This window comes from Vigna angularis, chromosome 2, assembly GCF_016808095.1.
Source record: "Vigna angularis cultivar LongXiaoDou No.4 chromosome 2, ASM1680809v1, whole genome shotgun sequence".
NCBI classification, from domain to species: domain Eukaryota; kingdom Viridiplantae; phylum Streptophyta; class Magnoliopsida; order Fabales; family Fabaceae; genus Vigna; species Vigna angularis.
In genome coordinates, this window is record NC_068971.1 from 7,014,291 (window position 1) to 7,038,428 (window position 24,138).

The 24,138-nt window shown below is 33.9% G+C and overlaps 2 protein-coding genes across 4 annotated transcripts; one reads left to right on the forward strand and one right to left on the reverse strand.

The window, feature by feature from the left end:
* The first annotated feature begins 1,333 nt into the window (after window positions 1-1,333).
* LOC108326921 (protein REVEILLE 6) lies at window positions 1,334-7,669 on the forward strand. Of its 2 annotated transcripts, none has more exons than XM_017560532.2 (8): window positions 1,334-1,752; window positions 2,055-2,112; window positions 3,272-3,395; window positions 3,708-3,887; window positions 4,018-4,122; window positions 5,713-5,822; window positions 6,024-6,086; window positions 7,123-7,669. In XM_017560532.2, exons 1-8 carry the CDS (start codon window positions 1,592-1,594, stop codon window positions 7,219-7,221), a joined length of 900 nt encoding a protein of 299 aa, XP_017416021.1. In that variant the 5' UTR covers window positions 1,334-1,591; the 3' UTR covers window positions 7,222-7,669. The 2 variants fall into 2 exon arrangements, with proteins under 2 accessions (XP_017416021.1, XP_017416022.1); XM_017560533.2 differs by having other exon boundaries at window positions 1,345-1,752; window positions 6,027-6,086.
* Window positions 7,670-9,415: 1,746 nt separating this feature from the next.
* On the reverse strand, window positions 9,416-16,824 carry LOC108329011 (uncharacterized). Of its 2 annotated transcripts, none has more exons than XM_017562973.2 (10): window positions 15,896-16,824; window positions 15,694-15,792; window positions 15,341-15,537; window positions 14,957-15,150; window positions 14,661-14,766; window positions 14,201-14,511; window positions 12,571-12,960; window positions 12,260-12,338; window positions 10,580-12,145; window positions 9,416-9,943 (listed from the first exon to the last, which is right to left on the reverse strand). In XM_017562973.2, the coding sequence occupies exons 1-10, from the start codon at window positions 15,955-15,957 to the stop codon at window positions 9,792-9,794; spliced, it is 3,156 nt and encodes a 1,051-aa protein (XP_017418462.1). In that variant the 5' UTR covers window positions 15,958-16,824; the 3' UTR covers window positions 9,416-9,791. The 2 variants fall into 2 exon arrangements, with proteins under 2 accessions (XP_017418462.1, XP_017418461.1); XM_017562972.2 differs by having other exon boundaries at window positions 12,260-12,341.
* Window positions 16,825-24,138: the final 7,314 nt, after the last annotated feature.

Here is a 24,138-nt window from a genome sequence, read left to right on the forward strand (position 1 = left end):
ATATTCTTTTCTTCAAAATTAATAACAAAGATATAATTATATAAAATTTTAAAATAGATTATCAAATAAGTTAAGAATATTTTAATTATTTAAAGAAAAAAACTATTACTAAAATAAGTTAGGAATTAATTCATTTCTCATCTCTAATTCTAAAACTAGTTCTGAGATGAAAAGTTTTAAATGGTATAATCATATCTAGAATAATTATTTGAATTGAAACATCATAATTACCAGAACTCAACTTATAAGTTTTACGTATATTTTTGTCAATCATAAAATATAAATATCGAAAATCCAAAAAAGAATACAATATTGAAAACGTATAATTTTGTTTATACTATTCCTTCACTACCATAATCACTACGGTGCGGCAAACTCCACTCTCTACTAACTTATGTAATAAAATAAAAATAACATGTTTTGGAACTTGTTATTAAAAACCACGAATTATTAAGTTGACAAATTATTTACATTTTTAATCTTCACAACTATTTTATATAATATTAATTATTTTTGGTTTTAGATTACTATGATTTATAATTAAATATATTTATTGTTAATCAAATTAAACAAATTTTTTAAATAATTAAAAAATAAAATTAATTGTATCATTGATTGACAGTTTCTGAAACCTCAAGTAAGTAAATATAGAAAATTTTTGCGATTTTAGATAACCTACACAAGTTCTGACGATTTTGGACAATTCATACAAGTCTCGGCGGTTTTAGTAGCCTTAACACCTACTAGCAGTTTATGTAAAAATCGCGCAATTGGCCGTGGTTTCCAAAACCCTTGTAAATGACGACAGTTTTGAATAAAATTGTCAAAAATTATTTGCGGACGATAATTTTTCCAATGGTTTTGTCAACCGCGAGGGATTAAAATAAATAACCAGTAACGCAAAAGTAAACCCATGGTATAATTATATAATTTTGTAGTGATATATAAGATAACAAATAACAAATTTTATTGAAATAATTTTTTTAAATAATTATAATATTATACTAAAAAATATATTTTAAATCTAATTAAATACTACAAAAGTAACTAATAAGATTATATTTATACTTATTATAATTCTAATTTATCTTGTGAGATCTCTAACATATTTATACTATTTATACAATAAAAAAAACTCAAGAAACAAAAATCAAACCATTTTCATAGATAAAAGAACATCTAAAAGTTATCGTGTTGAAGTATTTAAGATAAAAGTATACTTTTAACTGGAAAAATACCAGCAATGGCGACTAAACAATAGCACAAAGTTCTGTCGTTTTATGGAGTGCATATAAATTTGTGTAAAAGAAGAAAATAAAAGGAAAAAGAAAAGGTTGTTTTTGGGTGAACCTCAAACGTTGTTGTCTGAGAAAGAATAACGACCCACTAACTGTTGCCACATGTCTTAGTGCCATGTTTGTGTGTCTGTACATAAAGGGTGAGAGAAAGGTTGGTTCTAATAACTTGTGGAAAAAATCAAAGTTAAAATCACTGCCTCTCATTGTTCCACTCAACTTCTCTAAGCTAAGTTACCAACACCAACAACACTTGACAACTGAAGAGGTTCTTGAACACAGTGTTGGTGTCATTAATGGTGTCCCTCAACTCAAACCCCCCTCAAACTTTTCCCTTCTTCGACCCCTTCAACATGGACGATCTCAATAAGAAGGTTCGGAAACCTTACACCATTACCAAGTCCAGAGAGAACTGGACGGACCACGAACATGACAAGTTTCTCGAAGCTCTTCACTTGTAAGTCTTTTCTTTTTCTTTTTCTTTCTTCTCTGTAACTTGTATGATTCGTTCATGGTATTGAAGTTTCATTTTGCTCTCAAGTTTCAATTCGTGATAAAGTTTAAGACTTGTTTGGATGCTGTGTTGGGTTTTGTTATCCATGATGAGTTGATTTTGGGTTCTGTTTGTGCTTGTGATTTTTGCTGCAGTGGAGACCCTTTTGGTTTTTGGGTTCCTTTTTCAGTTGGGTGGCTAAAAAAATTTCAATTTTGTTGTTTGCATAATTTTGCTTATGGGTTTTTTCTCTTTACTGATTTCAGATTCGACCGTGACTGGAAGAAGATTGAAGCATTTGTGGGTTCAAAAACAGTCATCCAGGTATTTTTACACCAGCGATAAGAGCGTCTGTGTGCTTGAAAATTTGCAATTGGACATTTATTTGTTGTTGCACATTGTTTTCATTCCCATATTGGGCATCTGGGTAACTATTCAGTGTTAATGACACTAATGGCTTTAAGATTGTCTCAGAAAATGAGAATATTGGTGCACACTCTTCTATTTATTTAAAGTTCATTTCAAATCATGAAGTTTTACTTGTCACACATCTTATTTATAAACCTTCATTATAATTTTATAGTTTTCAATAATTCTAACTATTAGTAAAAAAAAAAATGTGTTCCAGTGGTTCTAGCGCTCGTCCTCAAGAAATTATCAGTTAAAGATCAAGCATAGCTGGTAGGTGATCACGTTTCTTATATATACTAACATAGTTTGATTCCTACCTGAACTTATGGATAAAGCTTTGTTAAGAGAACCTTTACCACTTTCGTGATTTTTTCCACCTTAAAAGGGTCAGGTTCTGGTTTGGAATATATACCTTTTATGTGCACACAGACACACAAACAAAAGAAGATATATATATATATATATATATATATATATATATATATATATATATATATATATATATATATATATATATATATATATATTAAAATGAATAAAGGTTGACATGATAGTTTCCTTAAAAAAGCCAATTGAAACCTCAAACCTGAGTTTGGCTTTTAAGAAATATCATCCATCATTAGAAAGCTAATTTAACCTTTTTCTCCATCAAATCAATACTTACATCTTCTTAGTAAGCATTTTTTAAATTGAATACAATCTACTCATCTGTGCTTTTCTTTACATTCCTAGGGGCAGGGGATGTGATATGTTCATCATCTCATAGTGAAATACACGTATATAGTGTAGCTTTTCTATTTGAAAAGCTATACTAAAGAAAGAGAAAATCTTGTAAAAACTGTTTTTTGATGTATTCTGAAAAGTAGGACAGGTTCTCCTAGTCTGAACTGGACATCTGAATCTTCTCTTGTACTCTTTTTACAATCTATATATATATATATATATATATATATATATATATATATATATATGTGTGTGTGTGTGCTACTGCTGCTGAGTGTTGAGATTACACTTATTCAAATATTCAACACTTCTGAATTGAATTTTTTTCATCCCTTCCTCTTTTTGGAAGATAAGAAGTCATGCACAGAAGTATTTCATGAAAGTTCAGAAGAATGGAACAAGTGAACATGTACCTCCCCCTCGACCCAAAAGAAAAGCTGCTCATCCATACCCACAAAAGGCTTCTAAAAATGGTTAGTGTGACCAACTTCATTTCAAGTATATGTGACCTTAGGTCTTGTTTGAATAAACTTTCATAAAAAACTTATAGAAGAAAAAAATATAAGAAGTAAATGAATTAAGTTTCTTCCATAAATTAAAATTAACTTTTGGGAGAAGTTGAATGAGGTAGTTTCTAAGTACATAAGTTGATTTTAACTTATGAAAGAAGTTTGATTTATTTTGTATTTTTATTTTCTTCTGTTGTGAGTGTTTGATGAGAAGTATATCCAAACAGGGTCATAATCAATGCACGAATAAGTCTTTTATTGTTTGCATTTTATCAGCTCTCACTATATCCAAAGTTACAAGGCCTTTGCAATCTTCATCTGCTTTGTCGGAATCGTCATTCATTTATAGGCCAGACTCGTCATCTGTGCTTAGAACTGCAGTTAGCAGTCTGCCATTGCCATCTTGGGGTTATAATCTTCCGCCACAAGTTGGTCTTCTTCCTAAAGCGACAAAAGGTATTCTTTAGCCTGAACTGTATTTTTTAAAATCTTAAATTATGTCATTACGTATCTTTTTTATGTATTCTTTGACAAATTTAGATATGTTGAAATTTATGTTAACATGAATTTTCACTTTTATGGTTAGAACATATGGTGTTGAATCAAAAAGTCAACCCCTTCAATTACTGCTACAGCAGTAGTAATGAGAGCAAACAGACAGATCAGGGTGACCAAGGCCAGCCAATTAAAGGTAGGAATGCGTTTTTTTACTCAAATCTTAATTTGGTACAGCCGAAAACTTACTGAAAAGCGTGAATAATGGACACCGGATATTCATTTGGATATATAGGTATATATAGGTATTTTTGGATAGCTTTTTTAGAAGAAAATAAGAAAAAATTGAAATAAATTTCTTTATAGGCTAAAATTAGTTTTTATATAAATTAAAATAACCTTTTAGAAAAGCAGCATGGGAACTTTTACAAACTAATTTGTATATAAGCTATTTTTAGTTTATGGAGAAACTGGTTTAATCTGTTTTGGTATTTTCTTCTCTTAGCAGTATTTATAGAGAAGTATATCCAAAGAGACCGTTTTTATTCCATATATCCGTTTTTTACTATGACTCCTTGTACCTTATCTCTTCTTGTTTGTGTTCTCAAGGCATTTCTAATAATCAGATTAGTTGGGGGTTGTACTTCAATTTAACAGATTTAAGTATCGAGCGTTTATAGGAAACAGGCCTTGGGAATCCATGGTGTTTCTTGTTGAAGCTGTCATTTCAAGGAAGTACAAAAAAATTAAGACAAAGTATCTTTCAAGTTTCCATTTGTTCATTGGAAAAGAGTATTCTAAGAATGCAGACCACGGCCAAAAAACCAAAGAAACAACCCAGAAGGATCTAGAAAGAAACTAAATAGAAGACCATAAACCACTACTTGGATACGGGGCTGTAGGCAAAAAGATAAATATTTTACACCAGTGCCTCAGTTCACATTAAATAAAATACTGAAGAGTTGATTTAGGGTTGAGTATTAAGAAGCTGGAACAAAGCCCTCAGAAATCAGAATCTAGCTCATGCATTTTATGTATTTAATGAACTAGAAGCATTTAATGCAACACCTATAAAAGTAAGAGTGTAATATGTAGCACAGATACTGGCACAGACACTTGACACGACACAAACACAGACACTTCAACACGTGTAGTCTCTAAAATGTAGGACACGGTTAGATCGTTATGTATTTATATCCTCAAAATTATCTATAAACAAGATTATTTAAATATAATAATCTAAGCACATTGTCAACTAAGACAAAAATGAATCTAATTTATCTATCTAATGTCCAAAAAGCAAAAAGTTTTTTATAATCATAATAGAAACCTATGTAATAAGTTTAAAAGTTTTTGGATTTTTTTAGAAAATTATTGGATTTGTGGTTATTAACATTGTGTTGAAGCTATGTGAAAGACAAAAAAATGTCTTTCATATTAGACACTTTATTGATACATGTCGTACGCGTGTGGGTGTCCTATACATGTTAGAGATGGGACTCAGATTTATGAAGCGTGTCCGAGCTTCATGTAATCGGTGCTCCATAGTCCATTCTTAGTTTACTGCATGGTGAATAAGCAGCAGATTCCATTATCTAATGTCAATCTGTCAAAGTTCTTATATTCATTTACAACTGTTCAAGTACTACTGCTATTAAGTTCATCATGATGTGTGGCATGCAAGATGCCTGGTGTTTCCTTCCAGTGTTCATAATCTGTTTAATTACTATGCACATGCGTTTTGTTTTCCATGCTGTTTGACAAGTTCACCTGTCCTATTAAACAGCAATGCCAGATTTTGCACAAGTATATAGCTTCATTGGATGTGTGTTCGATCCAAATGTGACTAATCATTTACAAACACTGCAACAGATGGACCCAATAAATGTGAAAACCGTAAGTGACCGCAAGTCTTTTATTTTTTTTTGGCCACATACCATTTGTTTATTTATTTATTTCTCTGCTATCTTATGGTGTCTTGGTGAGTGAGTATCCAAGGTTTGAGCTATCAGACTACAATTGATAGGGAAGCCTACTGTTTATATAGCTTAAATTATTGGCCAATGTAGCAGATTTATATGGCGATTTTCTCTTTAGCAGGTATTGCTGCTGATGAGAAACCTCTCCACCAATTTAAGAAGTCCTGAGTTTGAGAATGAAGTAAGTGTTCTTCTTAACATTCTGCGTCTCATTCGTTGGTACCTTTTGGTCAGTCTATTACTTTTTGCACACATGAATATATTTGGATACCTTTTCATCTCTTGACCTTCTACCTCATTTATTAGATATTATGATGCTTGTTGTAAGAGGATGTCTTCAACTGTGGGATTATGTTAATGTAATAAAAAAACTGATTTTGCAATCTAGGTATTTTGTTGCTGGAAACTACAGAGTGTAAGGTTTAAGTCTGGGACTACAGAACTTTTTTTGATGGGGCTTCTGATTCAAAATTGATCTTTGTTTTTTCATATTGAATGCTTTTCTTTGCTTAAAACAAAAAGTTGAATTATTCTGATTATGTCTGCCTATAGTTTTAGTGTTGAATGTCAACAATGCAACATTGTCTGAAGCTGACCATAATAAAATAAGCACTTTCAAACCCATTTCTGATATTGTAAATGGAAGATGAATTACTCTGTGTAATAGTATCTTGAAGCAGTATTTAATAAACTATATCAAATACTTTTAATTACTTGAAAGTAATTTTGAATGATTTTTGCACTTTCAAAATAATAATTATTTCCCTTTTCTTAGACACAATCTATTTCTGTTTTCACAACTAGTGTCCTAATGGAACCCTGTAGAGTTTTCCTTAAATAGTTTGGATAGTTTTTCTTCTGCCCATTTTATACCCATGTTCTGTGATAGGGGTGCAAGGATAGAATACAGAGTAGTGGTAATAAAGAGACTTAATTACATGAGAAATAAGAAACTTAGAAAAGCTCTTTAGGTGGTGTTATCAGAATTAGAGTTTCACTAATATACATAATTTGTTAGTTCATACTTTTACTACACTGATTGCTGAGGTGAAATTTCATGTGTTATTGTTTTTCAGGCAGAAGTATTCATTCTCCTATCATTTTGCTGAAAAAAATCTTAGCATCTTTATTGATTTATTGAATTTTACTTAACAAATATGACATCAAAATCTATACTCAACGATTCACTTTTCACCAAACATTTGGAATTAATGCAGAGAAGGATGCTGTCATTGTACAATGCTAACTCAGAGAGAGCAAAATCATCTGGGCCATCTTTAACTGACAGATCAGAGAGTGTTATCTTATCTGCTTAAGGTGTTAGCAGTGGTTTGTGCCTGAACACAGATTTTAAATATTTTCTTAAAACAAAATAAGCTTCCCTCTCAGCCACCTATATAACTCCAAATGGTGAAATATTGGACACACAAGAGGAGCAATGATCACAAGTTCTACTAACATTTTGTAAAGTGCAGATAGTTGCATGTGCATGTAATTTACTTTCATTTGGGTTTTGTGTGCATCTTATAAAGATGGCTGTCCTAGGAATGCAGGATAATGAGAGAATCCTGTTGAGGTAACCTTTGGAGGCTGTACTGTACAGAGAATATTGAGAGCTTGTATATGTAATTTAAAACCTTCTTTATACAAATCAGCATATAAGAGAAGTGCTATTACCTAGGAGCTGTTGCCTATGTTGTATATAAATCAATAAACAGCATTATGCTTCTGAATATTATAGCCACACTATCTTCAACTCAACAATGAGATGTTTCGCATTCCTTCTGATATCTCACTCTCAGAATTATATTCGTTCCATCATATTTATTGAGTGAAATATGTTTTAGGTTCTTTAACTTTTTAGTGAAAATTAAAATTTAGTTGCTTTTCAAATTTTTGGACTAATTTAGTTTCTCATCTTCAGAACAGTGTAAATTTAGTCTTTTAATCAAATTTTATTAAATTTATTTGAGGTTTCAAACATGTTTCTTGACTAACATCGAAGAAAAAATGTTTTAAATGAGGTAAACAATACAGATATTATTATGAAATATGTTTCAAATATCAAAACAATATTTAATAAAGTTTGATTAAAAAGATTAAATCTAACATTTTTAACTAAATTGGATCAAAGTTTAAAAAAGAGACTAATTTTAATTTTAACTTAAAATTAAGATACCAAAAATATATTTAACACACTTAACTATTTCAACTTCATTTTCTGTGATTGAGAATTACTTCACAATCGTGAAAGTTTCACAATAGTAATATCATGGTTACGGTTAAAAAGTAGACTTTAAACCTAACTCAATCCCACAAAATCAATTTATAAGGTGAGGTTTGCACTTACTTATATACTATAAATTGGTCTTATCTTTAGTCAATGTGAGACTTTCAACATATCCTTCATGCCAAGGTATATACATTTTGAACATGAGACTAGACATTAATAGATTATCTAATAGTGGTCAGACAGGGGTGAAACAATATGTCCACACGAATCTTGTTAGGATAAACTTTAACTTGACTCTAATACCATGTTAAGAAGTGGACTTCAACCTAATTCAATCCCACAAAACTTAGGAGGTAAAGATACTTCAACCTAATTCAATCCCACAAAACTTAGGAGGTAAAGATCACCAATTTGGAAGATCTTGAACCCTGATGGGGTTGTGAGTGTTGGTAAAGAAATATAATACAATAATATGCTTGAAATAGAAAAAAAAAATACATTATGGAGGGTTTGAAAGACTTCTTTTATGATTTTCTCTAGAAATATAATACAATAATATGCTAAACACCTAGCGACAGAAATAAATACAGCTAGATGTAGTTCCCAGCACATTACTCCCTACTTAAAGACTTTATATACTTAGATTCAATAATTATTCTAACCATAGTTCCCAGCACATTACTCCCTACTTAAAGACTTTATATACTTAGATTTAATAATTATTCTAACCATATGTATGTGTATCACATTTTTAACAAAATTGTGTTTGGATGGAAAATGTGATACATATACAATGAAGTAAACAAAGACCCTAAAACCGTGAAATTGAAAATGTAAGGAATTACATAAGTTAAATACCTACAATATTTCCAACTTATCCGTTAGGATGACACATAATTGTCATTAACATTTTCATAAATTGAAAAATTGGGTTACAAGTCATAATTAGTCAAAACCATATTTTACAACGAGACTCCAAACTTCTTTCCTGACATTTGCTTTGTGCCAAAGAATTAAACATGACTGATATCTAAAGATTTACATTTTTTAAAAAGTTACAGCCTTTTTCAGCTTAGAGGGAAGGGAACAAACAAACAAAAGTGTTCTGAAGAAAAGAATCCAAGGAAACAATTTTTCAAATTGTTAGTTCCTAATTATCAGTTTAATCTCCCTTTTCTATTATCAGTTTAATCATCAATATCCCGAATTTCTTTCTTTACTTTTGGGTTCTCTTATCCTCATAGTATCATACCATTAAGCTAAATATGAAAGAATCATAACAAAACATCTTCATGCCACAAAAAAACACAGCCAGACAGAACAGACACGACTGCATTGCTGCCCAACAATTTTCCTTCCATCTATCGAGCCATTACTATCCCAAAACTTGAAATAGCCTTCTTCCTCCTGAATACAGCATTGGTCTTTGTTCCAAAACCAATGTTGGAAGCACTTTGATTATGTTAGCAAAAGGAAGGCAGCAAATTGAAATCCCAGTAAAATGCAAATTGTTGAAAATTCATTAATTACAGAATAGCTAATTTTTTCCAAAGAAAAGCATCATATGAAACCCAACTTCCATGCAGGAGGTAGATCGGCACAACATTAGGTGAATACAATCTAGTATACACATCAACAAGGATAGATAGTACACTATCTATACCCAAAACCCAAGTCTAGCTCTTGACCATACATCCCCTGGCTGTGACCTGAAGCATGGATTGACTTTGGGTTTGACCTGAGCTCCATCTCAAAAAGCCTCTGAAGTGCTTCTGGATGATTTCTTCCACCACCAACATCAGGAGCTAATGAAATGGCCAAAAGTATATCAGGAATTGAAAATAGATTGAGACTAAAAAATATGGATTAAAACTTGTCATGTGACCCAACACCAGTCGCAAAACAAGAAAATAATAATCACTATCAAGCATGATATCTTCCACCATAGTGCGTTTGGCTTGGTTGTAAGCAACCAAAAATTGTGGCATCACCATGAAAAAACAGAAGTACTTGTTGCTTTGAGTGTGAACATAGAAACAGAATCAAGTTACCATTAACACTACCACTCCAAACATAGCATACATCGCTTGAATAGGCATTTTGTTCACAAAGTAGAAGCAACTGTGTAAACCAGACCAGAGCAAAACCAATAATATGAACCAAGTAGAAAAGTATGTGAATACGTGCATTGTGTCTGTTCCGTGTACACACACTTAAAGTGTGGATGCATGCATGTACGTGTGCAATGTTTATGCTGACCCCATGGCAGGGTCACATACCCATCAAGGTGAATGAAACATGGGCAAGCAGAAGAAACTATAATGAAAATCAACTGTGATCATTGAAATCCACAATAGTAAGTACAACTGTGCAGTTTTTTATGCATTCAAGTTAGTCACAGTAATAATACAAAAGGCAAGTAAGTACATCAAATGTTTTACCTTGTAATTGCATTCCAGGGCCACCAAAAGAAGGTTGCTGGTGACCACTAAATGGGAAGCCTTGGCCTTGAATTGGGTTTGGTTCCTGCATGAAGCCAGTCATCGGATTGTTGGGATGAGAAGGCACAGGTCCACCCCTTGGGAATCCACGTAATAGATGAGGTGGGGGGTGGTTTCCTTGCATGTGCATCTGTTGTAACATAGAATGAACGGGAGAATCAAACCCCGGTAGTGCACTGCTTGATTGATGGAAAGGAGGATGAAGCATATTTCCCGGAAATTGATGATTTGGTGGTGAGTCATGACGAATCATGCCCTCAGGATTTGGAAGCCTCATATAAGAACTAATATGAGGAGGATGGGAATCCAGTTGATTAAACATTGAGCCACCATGATTTAACTGAGGGTGGATCTGTTGAGATCGTTGGACATTAAGATTCTGATAAGAAATGTCAGGTTCTCTCATATCAAAAGGACCACCATGAGGGTATGCTGGGCCTTCATGATTTCTCATAACAAGTCGGTCATCCCTAAATGCAGGATTCAGAGCTGCCAGTTTTCTGGTAATGTCAACTGTTGTGTCTTGGGACATATCTGTTTTAACTATATTTCCAGCAGATAAAAAGTTTTGCAGAGGATCACTAACTGTAATGAAGTTATCTTCTTCTGGAAGGTGAATATCACGAGGCACTTTGAAACCACTGGCTTTGGGAAATTCACTCTGAAGCAACGATGAATTAACATCTCCCTGGGAATCAGAATAACCCAACCATTGTTCATCAAATCTATTAGTTTTGGGTTGATGTGTTTGTTCTGGTGGCAGGACACCACTTCCTCGTCTATTCAGGGTATGTTCACCGGTGGGAGGGTGAACATTGTCTGAGGTAGGGAAAGGAAACAGAAGAGGCTCTGAAACATTAGGCCCTGCAGATCCAACTGAACCCCTTTGAACAGAAAGGGGTGCTCCAACTGATTGAAGCTCCTTCATAAAAGCTGACCCAAAAAGTGTTTCTAGTGTCAATGTCTTCGATGAATTGGAAACTTCAGCATTTTCTTCTCCAGGATTATCAAGAACATTGCTGGTAGTGAATCCATCAGAATTCGGAACCTTGTCTGTAGAATCTAGAATAGATGATAGTTCCATATCATTGTGTGAGGTTCCTTTCTGTAACAAAGAAAGGAGGTGTAGGGATGCATGATTATCAATTGAAATAGATTGCTCAGTTTTTGTATCAAGATCTTTGTCCTGAATGGGCTGCTGATGTGACGATCCATTTTCACTAACTTGTGATAAAATTGACTGTTCCAGATCTTCACAGGTAAGAACTGCTGGTGAAACCTCAGGCTTATCACTCTTGGACAATTGTGCAGAGTTGTCAATAGTAGTATGTGCTGCATTTGAAGCCATATGCTCACTAATTGGTTCAGGATTTCGGAGAGAAAAGTTAGATGCAATATGACCGGTTGTTTCTACATTAGAAGTCTGCAAACCCCCCTTTTCACCACCAACAATAAGTGAGAGCAAGTCATTTGGCCTCTGTGTCATGTCATCCACTGGATTTTTTTCTGCAGTAAGGTGAGGAGGGAATGAACAAAATAAATTCAAATCGACTAACAAAGTGCAAACTTAAAAAGCATAATAGCATTAAAACCACTAAAGAACTTTTTATATCAGTATACCTTCTTCAACAAACCAATGAGCAAACTTGGAAGATTGGAAGGCATGTGGACTCCAAGTCACATCAGCTTTATGATCAGGCTGCTATAAGAGCAAGAGCATAATTAATCAGCTCAAAGTAAAATTGCAGTGTAGAAGCCAAACAACTATATTTTGAGTCAAGCAAGTTAAGTATTCACTTTTTCACAAATATTCACCAGTTGTGGTTTATCTATTTTTATAACCTAAAGGACACAAGAAATAGTTGAACAAATATTCTGAGTTAACGTGTCCTTGACATTCTATAAGGAAATTCAGTAAGTTCCACAATTACCTCAATAATACTAGTAGATTTCTCACTGTCTACTGTTGAAGTATTACCAAAAAGCTTGTATAAGATAGAATTTGAATTGTCTGGATTGAGAACTCCCACATCCTCCTTTCCTTTTACTTCAGCATTAAGTTGAGATGTTTCCAAGACTTCTGAAAGAGCAGATCTCTTCCTCAATTGATCACCCGTTCCAATTTTAACGTCGGGACTATCCAAAACTGATGATAAATTTAAAATGTTATCGTTCACATGGCTAGTTGAAATATTTAGATTTGTGCTTTGAAGATTCTGGTGATCATTATCCATTTTCTTGGTTGATAATTCTCCTCTATTGTCAGAATTTATACTGAATACATGATTACTTCCAGTATCACCAGGTGCAGGTTGTCCAGCCTATGCAAGCATCAGAATAAGAAGAAAAAAAATGTTTTAAAAAAAGAGTCAAGAATAATAGCACATATTATAATAAAGCACACTTCATTTGTTAGTGATAAAGTGACATATAGCAAGCAAAAGAACTACAGATAATTTGCTGTCCACGTGCCATGTTTTATAAATAACATGATATGATTTTAAAGATCAGCTAAGTAAAAATGTAGGGAGAAATTAAACTTCTCATATTAAACTGAGTTCTCAAGTTCTAGGCTTTCAGTCTTTAAGAAGAGAAGTATGTCCGCAGGAAAGAAAAAATGCAGCAAAAAATTCTACAACATCCTCCTTCATATTGATTCAGCATCCAATAGGAAGGGAAGAGGCAGAGCCCTAAACAATGAAGGTAGAGACTGTACTTATGTACCTTTCAGGTTATACAAATTTTGAATGTTGACATTGGAGTTTGGTACTCGGACATTACAAAATTTCAGCAGAATGTTCTTTTAAACAGAGTATCCCAATCTAGTATCTTGTATCCTCTCTTACAATGTTATCAGGGAATATCAAATTACAGAACAGTATCATGCACTCTTCCTTGATTGGAGATTGCTCTATAAAAATCCCGAAATCTTTAAAGTGTTTTGTATTTTAACTAATAATTAGATATGAAACCAACATTCAAACTAGGTAACATCAAATTAAGGTTGGCTGCAATGACAGAATCTAAGTTTTGGTGGTTTGAAACTCCCAGCAAGGAAAAAACAAGTGGCTTGAATAAAGCCACCATTCACTTGCAAACTATTTAAGTTTATTAGACAAATGTCACTCTTCAGACAGTCAGGACATTTTTATAACCACACTCTAACTATCACTTTGAAATAATAAAGTCCTTTAGTGAATTCTAACAGTTTTGTGCCAGTAGAGCAGTTATGGTTGATTAAAATACCAAAATGCGTCTATGATTCCCATCTAAAAACATCACATAAGAAAGGACTTAGTTCTCAAACAAGAAATACCAACTTTCTATCATATCATAACTATTAACAGTAACAAAAAAAAATCCCTACCCAAAGAGATAATATTTAAAAAAAAATAAAAAGATATCGAAAGTTAAAATTTATGAGTAAAATTAAGTTGAATGCCTTATTCCACAATCAAGAAATTAATCTTTTTGCTTAACATTTGAAATAACAGCTTCTAAGAATAGCTAGGCTACAAAAGATCAAAAGTAAAATATGAATAAAGAATGTTAACCAGTTACCTCTGTTGAATGAGTGCTAAGGGATGTTTTGGTAGCAAAATTACGTTCCAATTTTGTACTTGCAAATCCTGGAGGTACAAGTGGTCTAGCTGCTGAAAGAGTCTGTGAAAGGGAAGAAGATTTCTCATCATTGCTTAAAGCTGCTAGAGTCACATGAGGCTCCACAGACTCATTGCTCCTATTAACTAGGCTTTTCTCATCGTCTTCAACAAGTGAAGTTATGTCAAAATCATCATTATTCTTCTCCGGGTCCAACTTATGCTTATCTTGGAAAGCTTTATGCTGTTCCTTTCTCATCAATTCAAAAGAAGCTGGCAAAAAAGTTGTCATCCATTTAATAAATAATTCACTAGGCATGAACTTAACAATGACCCTAACAAAGGAAAACAGAACTTCTAAGGACATAAATAATGAGAACACATACTGAAAACCACAATATCTTCTAGAAAAGAACAGTTACCTCTTCTTTTTCTTTCCTCTTCAGCCCTGTCCTCACTTGTATACTCCGAAGAACCAAATGTTTCATCATTATAAGAGTCATTAGTCTCCCTACGTGAGTGAGGTGCCTGGAAAGCATCCAAAGCAAAAAATAACATCAAGAATTGAAGTTAATAAAATTAAAATATGATTTCAATATTATCCATGGTATCTCCACAAAAATGATAATCATACTTTAGAGTAAGGAGTTGTTGGAAGTAATTAATATTGCAATGTAGCCAGAATACAGTTGTCTGACATACAACAACTTCCACTAACCTTGTAAGGACGTGGAGGATGATATGGCTCACTAGACCGATTTAGCTGGTAGTTGTCATTAGCTTTAAGTTTGGGAGCAGACAACCCAGGGGTATACCCAGAGGGCCGAGGAAAAGAACCACTACCTAGAAGCCCATCATGCTCAGGACCTTGCCAAGATCTACGGGACTGATTGCCAAAACGTTTTGCGGAATCTGCAAATAAACACAGATAACGAAATAGAACAAAAGAACCTTTTACAAAAACTTCTACTTCAACACACCAATCAATTACTCCTAGATATAGGCAAGAAAGTCATCAATCCAAACAGTTTAACCGTGTACATAATTAAAGATTCTTCCATTAAAAAAACAGGATTATTCTTTGCTGATCAAGTGTAAAAACCTGAATCCCATTCGGATTGAGAATCACTGTCTTTATCAGACCGTCCAGAAGATCGAGTCTCCCATTTTCCATGGACTCCCCGCGGAAAGCTATCCCCTCTGGTGGGAGGGGACGAACCATAGTCATTACGTCTAAAGCTATGCATTGACAAACCGCCTGAACTTCTTTGTCTATCTTGAGAAACATCTTCAAGTTCACTGTTTTCAAAATAAACAGATAATGGACACAGATGACGAACAAAAGCAAGACATAACACAATAACCGAAAAGAAAATTGATGCTTTCCTGTACAAGTTAATTGACTTGCTTCCATCACACGAGTAGAAACAGATGATGCAGCACAAAAAACTTTACCTTATAAGCGATTGATCAAACCCACTAGGAAACTCTCTGCATATATCCAATCCACTTAGCGATAACAAAAACTCCCTCGTGTATGAAATTTTTATCTTCCTGAACCACCACCCAAGGATTAGTGTTACAACACATATCTTATTTTGATTTTGATGAAAAACATGTATAACAAGCAACAATATTATCAAAGAAGAAAGGTTACTTTGGCAATCCTTGATCAGTAGCCTGATCCAACAAGTTCTGCTTTTCACTTTCAAAGCTCATTTTGTTCTCTCTACCTAAGAATTTCTCTCCGCAAAGTTGGTGAAAATAGTGAAATATTTCCAACCAATTTATAATGCAAAGTATCAACCACAAAGAGCACTAGTCAATGGCCATCATCACTTACACAATTCATAACGCAAGCTCACCCATATAACCAAAAACTCTTTTGCTCCCAATACCAAACACAGAAAAGTAAAAACCCACAAATATTATTATCCTAGTGTAAGCACGAGGTGAATTCCCGCTTATCCATCGCACACTTATTCAATCTATGATGTGTAAATCTTCAAAGCCAAGAAAACAAAGAACTCGGAACCAATATACACAGGCAAAATTCCAGCCACTGATCCAACTCAATCAACAAGACCCACTATCCAAAACCCTCCCAAGCTTCCTCCTTTGTGAAAAATTCGCAATACCCATCACCTAGAAAGATGAAAACCACTCTCCTCTTCAATGAATTTCGTGAGAAATATATATACAGTTCATCACCCAAAAATCATAACGCAGATTCATTGTTGAAAGAAATTAAATTCAAAATTTGTGGAATACCAAAGAAAATTGGCTCCAAGAGAAAACGAAAGGGACCGTAACCATTGAAGGGTTTGGACCTAATCTAAAGCTCCGCCGTGAAACTAAGAAAAAGAAATGAAGAGAAAAAACTAGGGTTTTGAATTTTTACAGAGGACCTGCGTGGATCGAGGGTTATGGAGAAAATCGATCACCGAAAGAGCGTGGAATCGAAATCTCGGTGAGTTATGGCAGTGATGGATCGCAAAGGAGGAAGAGGGAGTGAGCGAGAAGAGAAAGAGATTTGAAGTGAGAGAGAGAAAATCGTTACTATTATGGTGTTATAATTATCTACGCCAGGCATTGGGATAGGAATGCTTTTTTTTTTCTACGATGATAAACAAATTAGTAATAATTATAATTAGTGCCTTAATCTCCCTTCAAAAACATCACTTAATTCTTACTACTTTCTAATAAATTATACGTATATACGAGTAAATAGTGTTCGCGGTTTAAAGGAATTTTTCATCATTATCACATATTAGTACATTTATGAAAATTTTCTTATTCTTTTCATGATAGTTATGATACAATACCTTTTAATTTAATTGATCTTTTTTTAATATTTGTATTTAGATTAGGATTTATTCCAGATTTTACCTTTTTTAACTGGATAACTCGTCTGTGTTATTTTCTTTGAATAACTATAAATAACTAATGTAAGCAGATGAAATGAAAATTGTACCTATTTTATTTGCTAATGTATTATTTTATTTTATTTTTTGTTGGTAGAAAACTTTAATTAATGATGTATTTCTATTTCTCCTTTTCTTCTACTTTTTATTTCTAAACCGTGTGAAATGAGAAATGTAATTTAAAATGGTAACTTTAGTTCGAAATCTAAAAATTTTAAAATAAGTTCAAATTATGATTTTGTTGTATGAGTAAGAAAAATTACTAAAGTGCATAATTATAAATGTAAATTAATTTTTAGTTTTATTTGATACTTGTGAATAACATAATCATAAGCTGGATTATGTTAGTTTTTTTAGTTTAAAAAATACTGCATGTAAAACAGTAATGCCTATACAAAAGGGAATAATTTTATTTAAAAATGATTGATTTAGGAAACTTTAAAAAAAATGTAAAGGAGTATAGTTGTGTTTCGAATGATAATTTTAAAAAATAAGATGTAATTTTAAGTATGACTTTGGTTTTTTTAATTACTATTTTTTATGTTAAAGTTGTATTGTTTTTAATAGGAGTTTCATGTTTGTTTTCTAAATTCATTTAAGCGTAGAGTTAAAAGGTTGAAGTTTGATTTGTAAACACAGTGTTTTTAATTTATATTATATTTATTTTTACAAACATGTTTTTAATTTTTTTTTAAGTTTTAAAGTAAAATATTAGTATAAAAATTAGATTTTATGACAATTTAGTAGGAAAATTATAATTCACTCGTCGTGAAACGGTGATGTAATTATAAATATAACGATACTTTTTATGTCAGTTATTACTAGCATAATAAGTGAGTGTGGTTGCAACCTTATAATAAAGTACAGAGTCTTATATATTGATTATAATTGAATCGTTATAATAAGTGAGAAAAATGACAAATTTGTAATAAAGTATAAGATCTTTTATATAAGTTATAATAATAATTGTCACATTATTTTTAATTTCCTTCTTCTTTCCCAGCCTTCTTGCACTACACTTAACACACCCAATTATCCTTCTTTTTGCACCCTTGTCTCCTCCTTGCTACATTACATTCCACTACACCCTCATCTCCTCCTTATTCTGGTAGTTGTCGGTATTGCTCTCGTTCTGTCTTAGTCGTTCTCGCTCTCATAACTTTCTCGCTTGATAAATGGGTGTTTTTTCTCTCATTTAGGATTTTCGTCATTCTTTATATTCTCTCCTAATCAATATTTTAGGTTTTCAAAATCCACCACCACAGTTCCACGTCATCTGCACCAATAGAGGTGTCAATTTGACCCATGACCCGGGGCTAGCCCTAACCCACTCTTAAAAAAGTCCCCTCTTAAGAAGCCCCTCAAATGGGGGCCAAAAAAAAACCCCAACCCCCAAAGCCCCATCTCAAGGGGGTTAGAGTCAGGGTTAAGGTGGGTTTAGCCCACTAAAATTTTTTTGGAAACTAAACTTCAACATTCTTAATAGTAAATATTAAAAGGACTAAATTTTATATTCATGTAATTGATTTCTTATTTCAAATTATTGAATAAAACTAATTAATTATAGTATAATAGAATATTTAATATTCAAAATAACCACTTTTTTAAATAATTAAAAACAATTGCAAACCACACACTTAATTTTGTACAACTAAATAGAATTACAAATTTATTTTACTGAAATATTATAAAAATGCTTTATTTTGTTGTCAATTTTAATAAAATTATGTCTTATGTTGCAGACACCAATTATTAGAAAATTATATATAATTAGTAATATCAAAATAACCCCAAAGAGAGATAATAACATATTAATTTGATTTAATATTTGCACTGCTTTTACAGTTCTTAAAAAGAATCACTGTTTTGTTTCCTCAACTTCTAAAATATCACTCAATCTGCTTTTAATTATTTAAAATTAAAAATAATTCAAAAATTTATTATCTAAAATTTTTTTATCAAAAATAGTATTAATATATTATGTGTAAATTAAACTTATGTTTTATTTTGTTTTTTTCTCTCTGAAAATCTTTTCTCAAAATCATCATAAGATATATTATAAAAAGAAAGTTAATTTCTTAAAAATTTATAAAAATGAAAATTTTAAATAGACCTAAAGTACTAAAGAATGACAAATGTTATAGTGTTTCAATTCTTTAACTAACACATTAAATAATTTATTTTTAACTTTCAATTAGAACACATAACATAAATGTATGTTTATGTTTATGTTTATATTTATGTTTATGACATTTAAAATGTAAACATTTTGAGTGAGTAGTACGACGAGATTGAATTCTATGGGCGAATACAACTTCAGTCTGCACAAGGTTTATGAGTTTTTCCTTTTTATTTATTATTTTTGTTATGAACATGATTTGTTGAGTATAAAATGAAAAAGAAAATCATTTATATTTAATTTCTTTTTCAATAACTTTCTAAGAAAATAAAGAAGCCTATTTTTTTAAAATTAAGAGCTTCAATTAGAGAAAATCTTCTCTTAAATTTCAATTAGGATAATTTTAGATAAAAAGTTAATTTCTTACTTATAACTTAAAAAAAAGTGAAATTAAATATTTAAATTTCAAATTTATAAAATGATCTTTTAATTATATACTCAGAGAATCTAACTCTATAAATATTGTCATTTTGCTTTTGCTTCTTGATTTTAGAACTCTCCTTTTATAAAAATTTCAATTTATTTTCTATAGTAACTATTTTTGTAACAAATTAGGAGTTAATTATATTTTTTCTTGTATTCAAAATGAACATTTTTTCTAAAAAAAGGCCCATGGGTTGGCCCTGGCCCACAAGGCTTTTGAAGATATTTTGGCCCTGTGGATTTTTTTGGCCCCAACCCACGTGGGTTAGGGCCAAATCATGTAAGGAGGGCCAAATTGACAGGTCTATGCACCAACAAGTCGCTTGGCCCCTTCATCTCCTTCGATCCAAGTGTTGTCACGCTACTCGACGGTGCCTCTTTCCCTATACTACTCGATAACAACAAGGTACATAAGCTCAACGTCTTTAATAACACCTTCATGCCATCCACCTTGGTAGCTCCCACGTTTGCGTTTATCTCAACACAGTGGAGTCGTACCACAAACTCATTAAGGACTTTTTCCTCCAAGCCCTCGCCTAGTAAAAAGATGCACTTCTCTCACCCTTTTAAAATTATCTTTGTGAGTCATTTACAAAGATCCAAAAGCACTTGAATAAAAACAAGAAAACATAAAATCACATTTCTATGTCGGTTATAACACAATCGACCTAGAATGTGAACTTTCTCTGTCAACTGATTTATATCGATTCCAAAACCAACAAAGAAACCCAATATAAAAAGTTCCGTTGCACTAGTAAAACTTTTCAATTTAATTTATTTGTAATTGAGGTTAATATTAAATATTATAAGAAAATTAAATATTAAATATTACACGTTGAGGAATGTGTCACGTGTTTAATCTTTATTTTTTGAATGAAAATTAAATATTATAAGAAAAAACACTAAATTCGAAACTTATTTCATGGTTTTTTATTTTGTTATCTAAAATTTGTAACTTTTTTACTGTTATATTATGTAACATCCCAAAAATCACCCTAACAAATTCAAACTCAACAAAAATTATTATAATAATACATCTACAGAAACACCCCGTAACCTCATACTTAACCCTATACATATTTTTTAAGCTCAAATTTAACTACAAATATAAAACATTGAATCTTTCTAATTTGGTCTTCCATCTCTTTCTTCATTCGCACCAGATCACGTGACACTCCTTCATCTGCTCCCGTACAACAAAAACGTTATACGATCATCGCAAGAATAAGATTTTTCCGATACATGCACAAATAAGTAAGGGTTAGCTAACATGCAACACAACAATTATAAAACATGTAAAAATGCTTTGAAATTTTATTCTCCTAAAATTTATATCAGACATCCTCATATACCATCATACCACAATTCTTACTAGACATTCATCCGGATGATACGTTGATGTGCGGTCACGGGAGGTTATGCACTTGTGATTACTTCTACTTTTTCTTACAAATACACTTCCAAAATACTTCATACCCTTCACAAGGTTAGTCCCCTCACTATGTCCAAAACCGGCACATAGACCAGGACCTCCTGCTCCTCTCACCACATAATTCATCCTTCTCTACATGAGACTGGATGATTATTAGAGTATCAGGATAACCTCCAACTACGGGACCCTCAACATCAACATACACACTAACAACATAACTTTTCAAAATCTCTCCATGAGATTCATACCATACTCGTTCCTCAACTCACATTATACCATTACAAAACCTCCCCACAATACTCATATCATGAGTAATTGCATGATATCATATCAATGTCATAGAATACATACATCACAATAATTATCATACCTCATGCATTCACACATATCACATTACATCCTATATTCCAAACATTTATACTCATAGTTTCATCCAACTTAGAATCCAATACTAAAAGTAGAATACATTTGAACGAGCACTGTTCACCAAACTCATCTAGACGAAATGCTACTGAACGATCGCTATCTGCCAAACATTATTCACTGAACACTGTTTGATTGGATCCTATTTGAATGAACGCTAGGGAAACAATGAACTATTGAACCGAACACTGAAACTCGGGACCCAAACCAAACACTCTTAAAACGAACATGGATCAAACACTAGTCTGAACGCTCGAAGCCGAACGCCAGGTCGAACCCCAGTTGAACAAACGTTAAAAGGTCAAATCTCACCGAACACTGCCTATGATGAACATTATCTAAGTGATACATCATCGAGACCGAACACTTATAATCTAACCTAAGCATATTCCAGATCGAACGCTATAAATTACTATTCACATAATAATAACGAACGCTTAAGATTGAAACTTAAGACTATCAAATTAATACCGAACGTTCACTATGGACAATTTCTATCTGGGAATGAACATAAATGAAACCGAACTACCTATCATTAATACAGAACGCTTACGAGAATACAAGTCCAACAGGGGAGAACACTCGTCCAACAGTGGAGGACGCTCGTCCAACAATGGAGGACGCTCGTTCAGCCAGGACGCTCGACAGCCAGGACGCTCAACAGACAGAACGCTCGTTCAGCCAGGACGCTCGACAGCCAGGACGCTCGACAGCCAGGACGCTCGACAGCCAGAATGCTCGTTCAGCCAGGACGCTCGACAGCCAGGACGCTCGACAGCCAGGACGCTCGACAGACAGAACGCTCGTTCAGCCAGGACGCTCGACAGCCAGAACGCTCGACAGCCAGGACGTTCGACAGACAGAACGCTCGACAGCCAGGACGCTTCTCATGACGAGCGCGAACGCTCGTCAAACTACGAAGAACGAACGCTCAAAAATTGGGTGACCACTCGGACGAACACGCGCCGAACGCAGGACGAACGCCAACCCAGGACGAATGCGAAGTCAGGACGAACGCTCACTCAATTTAAGGACGAACGCTCAAATCAATGTGTTAAGGACGAACGCTCACAGATGAAACCAAGGACGAACGCTAAGAATTGAACTAAGGACGAACGCTCACTCACACTCGCTCAAAGGCCGAACGCTCAACACTGAATTTAAGGCCGAACGCTCGGTCAAGCCATTTGGACGAAAGCTCACTGGGACGAACGAACACTCACTGACCGTCCAGAACGAACGTACAACGTCTCCGGGAAAGTGCAGAAGTGCCTAAAACTCATTGTTTTTCCAATGGTGACCCCTGTTCATCTAACTGAGTATATGCGTTGGACTTCCTGTACATTTTGGCTAATTCTCTCGGGTAATCGTTTACAGGGGTGCTGTAAACGATTACCAGACACCACTCTCGTCACATATCATTCACATTCCATAAGAGCGAACGTTCAACATCTGGACGAACGTTCTTAGGCATTTGGATGAACGTCCAATGTGGCTCTCAACGGACGAACGTTAGCTATTAGGACGAACGTCCAATTTGAAATCAAATTGGGCGAACGGTATTTCTGCAGAATTTCTGAAAGTTTTCCAGAAACCCAAAAACTAAACCAGTACCCAAATATTCATCCCATTCTTCCCAGATTTGCATCAATTACAACATACATCATCAACTAAACAAAGATCTAGCTCCCCTTACCTCTTGAAGACTTCCTTTGGGAATCTTGAACCTAGAAATACCAGTGCCTGAATCTCCTTCCAACTCCAAAGTTCTTCGCTTCTTCTCTCCCAGCAACTTTCAAACTCTCTTCCTTCATCTTCGGCTTTTCCTCCTTCCATCCTCTCTTCTTGCTCATTCCTTTATGTTCCTTCCCACTTCTCCTCCTCCTTCCTTATGCAGTAAGCAGCAGCTGCCACACCCAAGCTCAGACTGTCACGGCTGTAAGGAGAAGTTGATCATCACCTTGCTCACGGTTCACGCAAGGTGCAGCCAGCAAAGAGGAGAAGCGTTCCATGCACCACAACGTCCAGCATGCTTCCAGCAGCAAGGTGGCATCACGGTTCCAGCTGTATCCTCCACCATCTTCACGCAGTCCAGCTACTATCGGTCACAGCAAGCAGCACACGACCAATACGTCCAGGAAGGGAGCAGTCCAGCACCTTGAAACAGCAGTTGGTCTAGGCAGAGAAAACATGGCACGACCTTGGGAGAAGAACACTACGTAAGCTGCAGTGCCATGACTCGGAGAAGAGTTGATTCATTGCCTTGGTGGAATAGAGAATGGAACCCACGGCTAGAAGGAATTCACGGTTTAGCTTCCAGGTGCTGAGACTCTTAAGCTTGCTGCCCATATAAAACTTCTCCCCCACCTCTTCAACAGTTGTCCCGTGAAGCTCTTCAACAGTTGTCCCGTGAAGCTCTTCAACAGTTGTCCCGTGAAGCTCTTCCCCACCATGCCAAACATCAAAGGATGCTCCCACCACTTCACATGCTCAGCTGCCCACATGAGGCCCACCTCCAC

Coding starts and splice junctions, on each gene's coding strand:
- LOC108326921 (XM_017560532.2), top strand. CDS start 1,592: ATGGTGTCCCTCAACTCAAACCCCCCTCAAACTTTTCCCTTCTTCGAC. Junction 1,753..2,054: donor TTTCTCGAAGCTCTTCACTT/GTAAGTCTTTTC, acceptor TACTGATTTCAG/ATTCGACCGTGACTGGAAGA. Junction 2,113..3,271: donor GTTCAAAAACAGTCATCCAG/GTATTTTTACAC, acceptor TCTTTTTGGAAG/ATAAGAAGTCATGCACAGAA.
- LOC108329011 (XM_017562972.2), bottom strand. CDS start 15,957: ATGAGCTTTGAAAGTGAAAAGCAGAACTTGTTGGATCAGGCTACTGAT. Junction 14,512..14,660: donor AGAGGAAAGAAAAAGAAGAG/GTAACTGTTCTT, acceptor CTTTTTTGCCAG/CTTCTTTTGAATTGATGAGA. Junction 12,146..12,259: donor TCATTGGTTTGTTGAAGAAG/GTATACTGATAT, acceptor ACCTTACTGCAG/AAAAAAATCCAGTGGATGAC.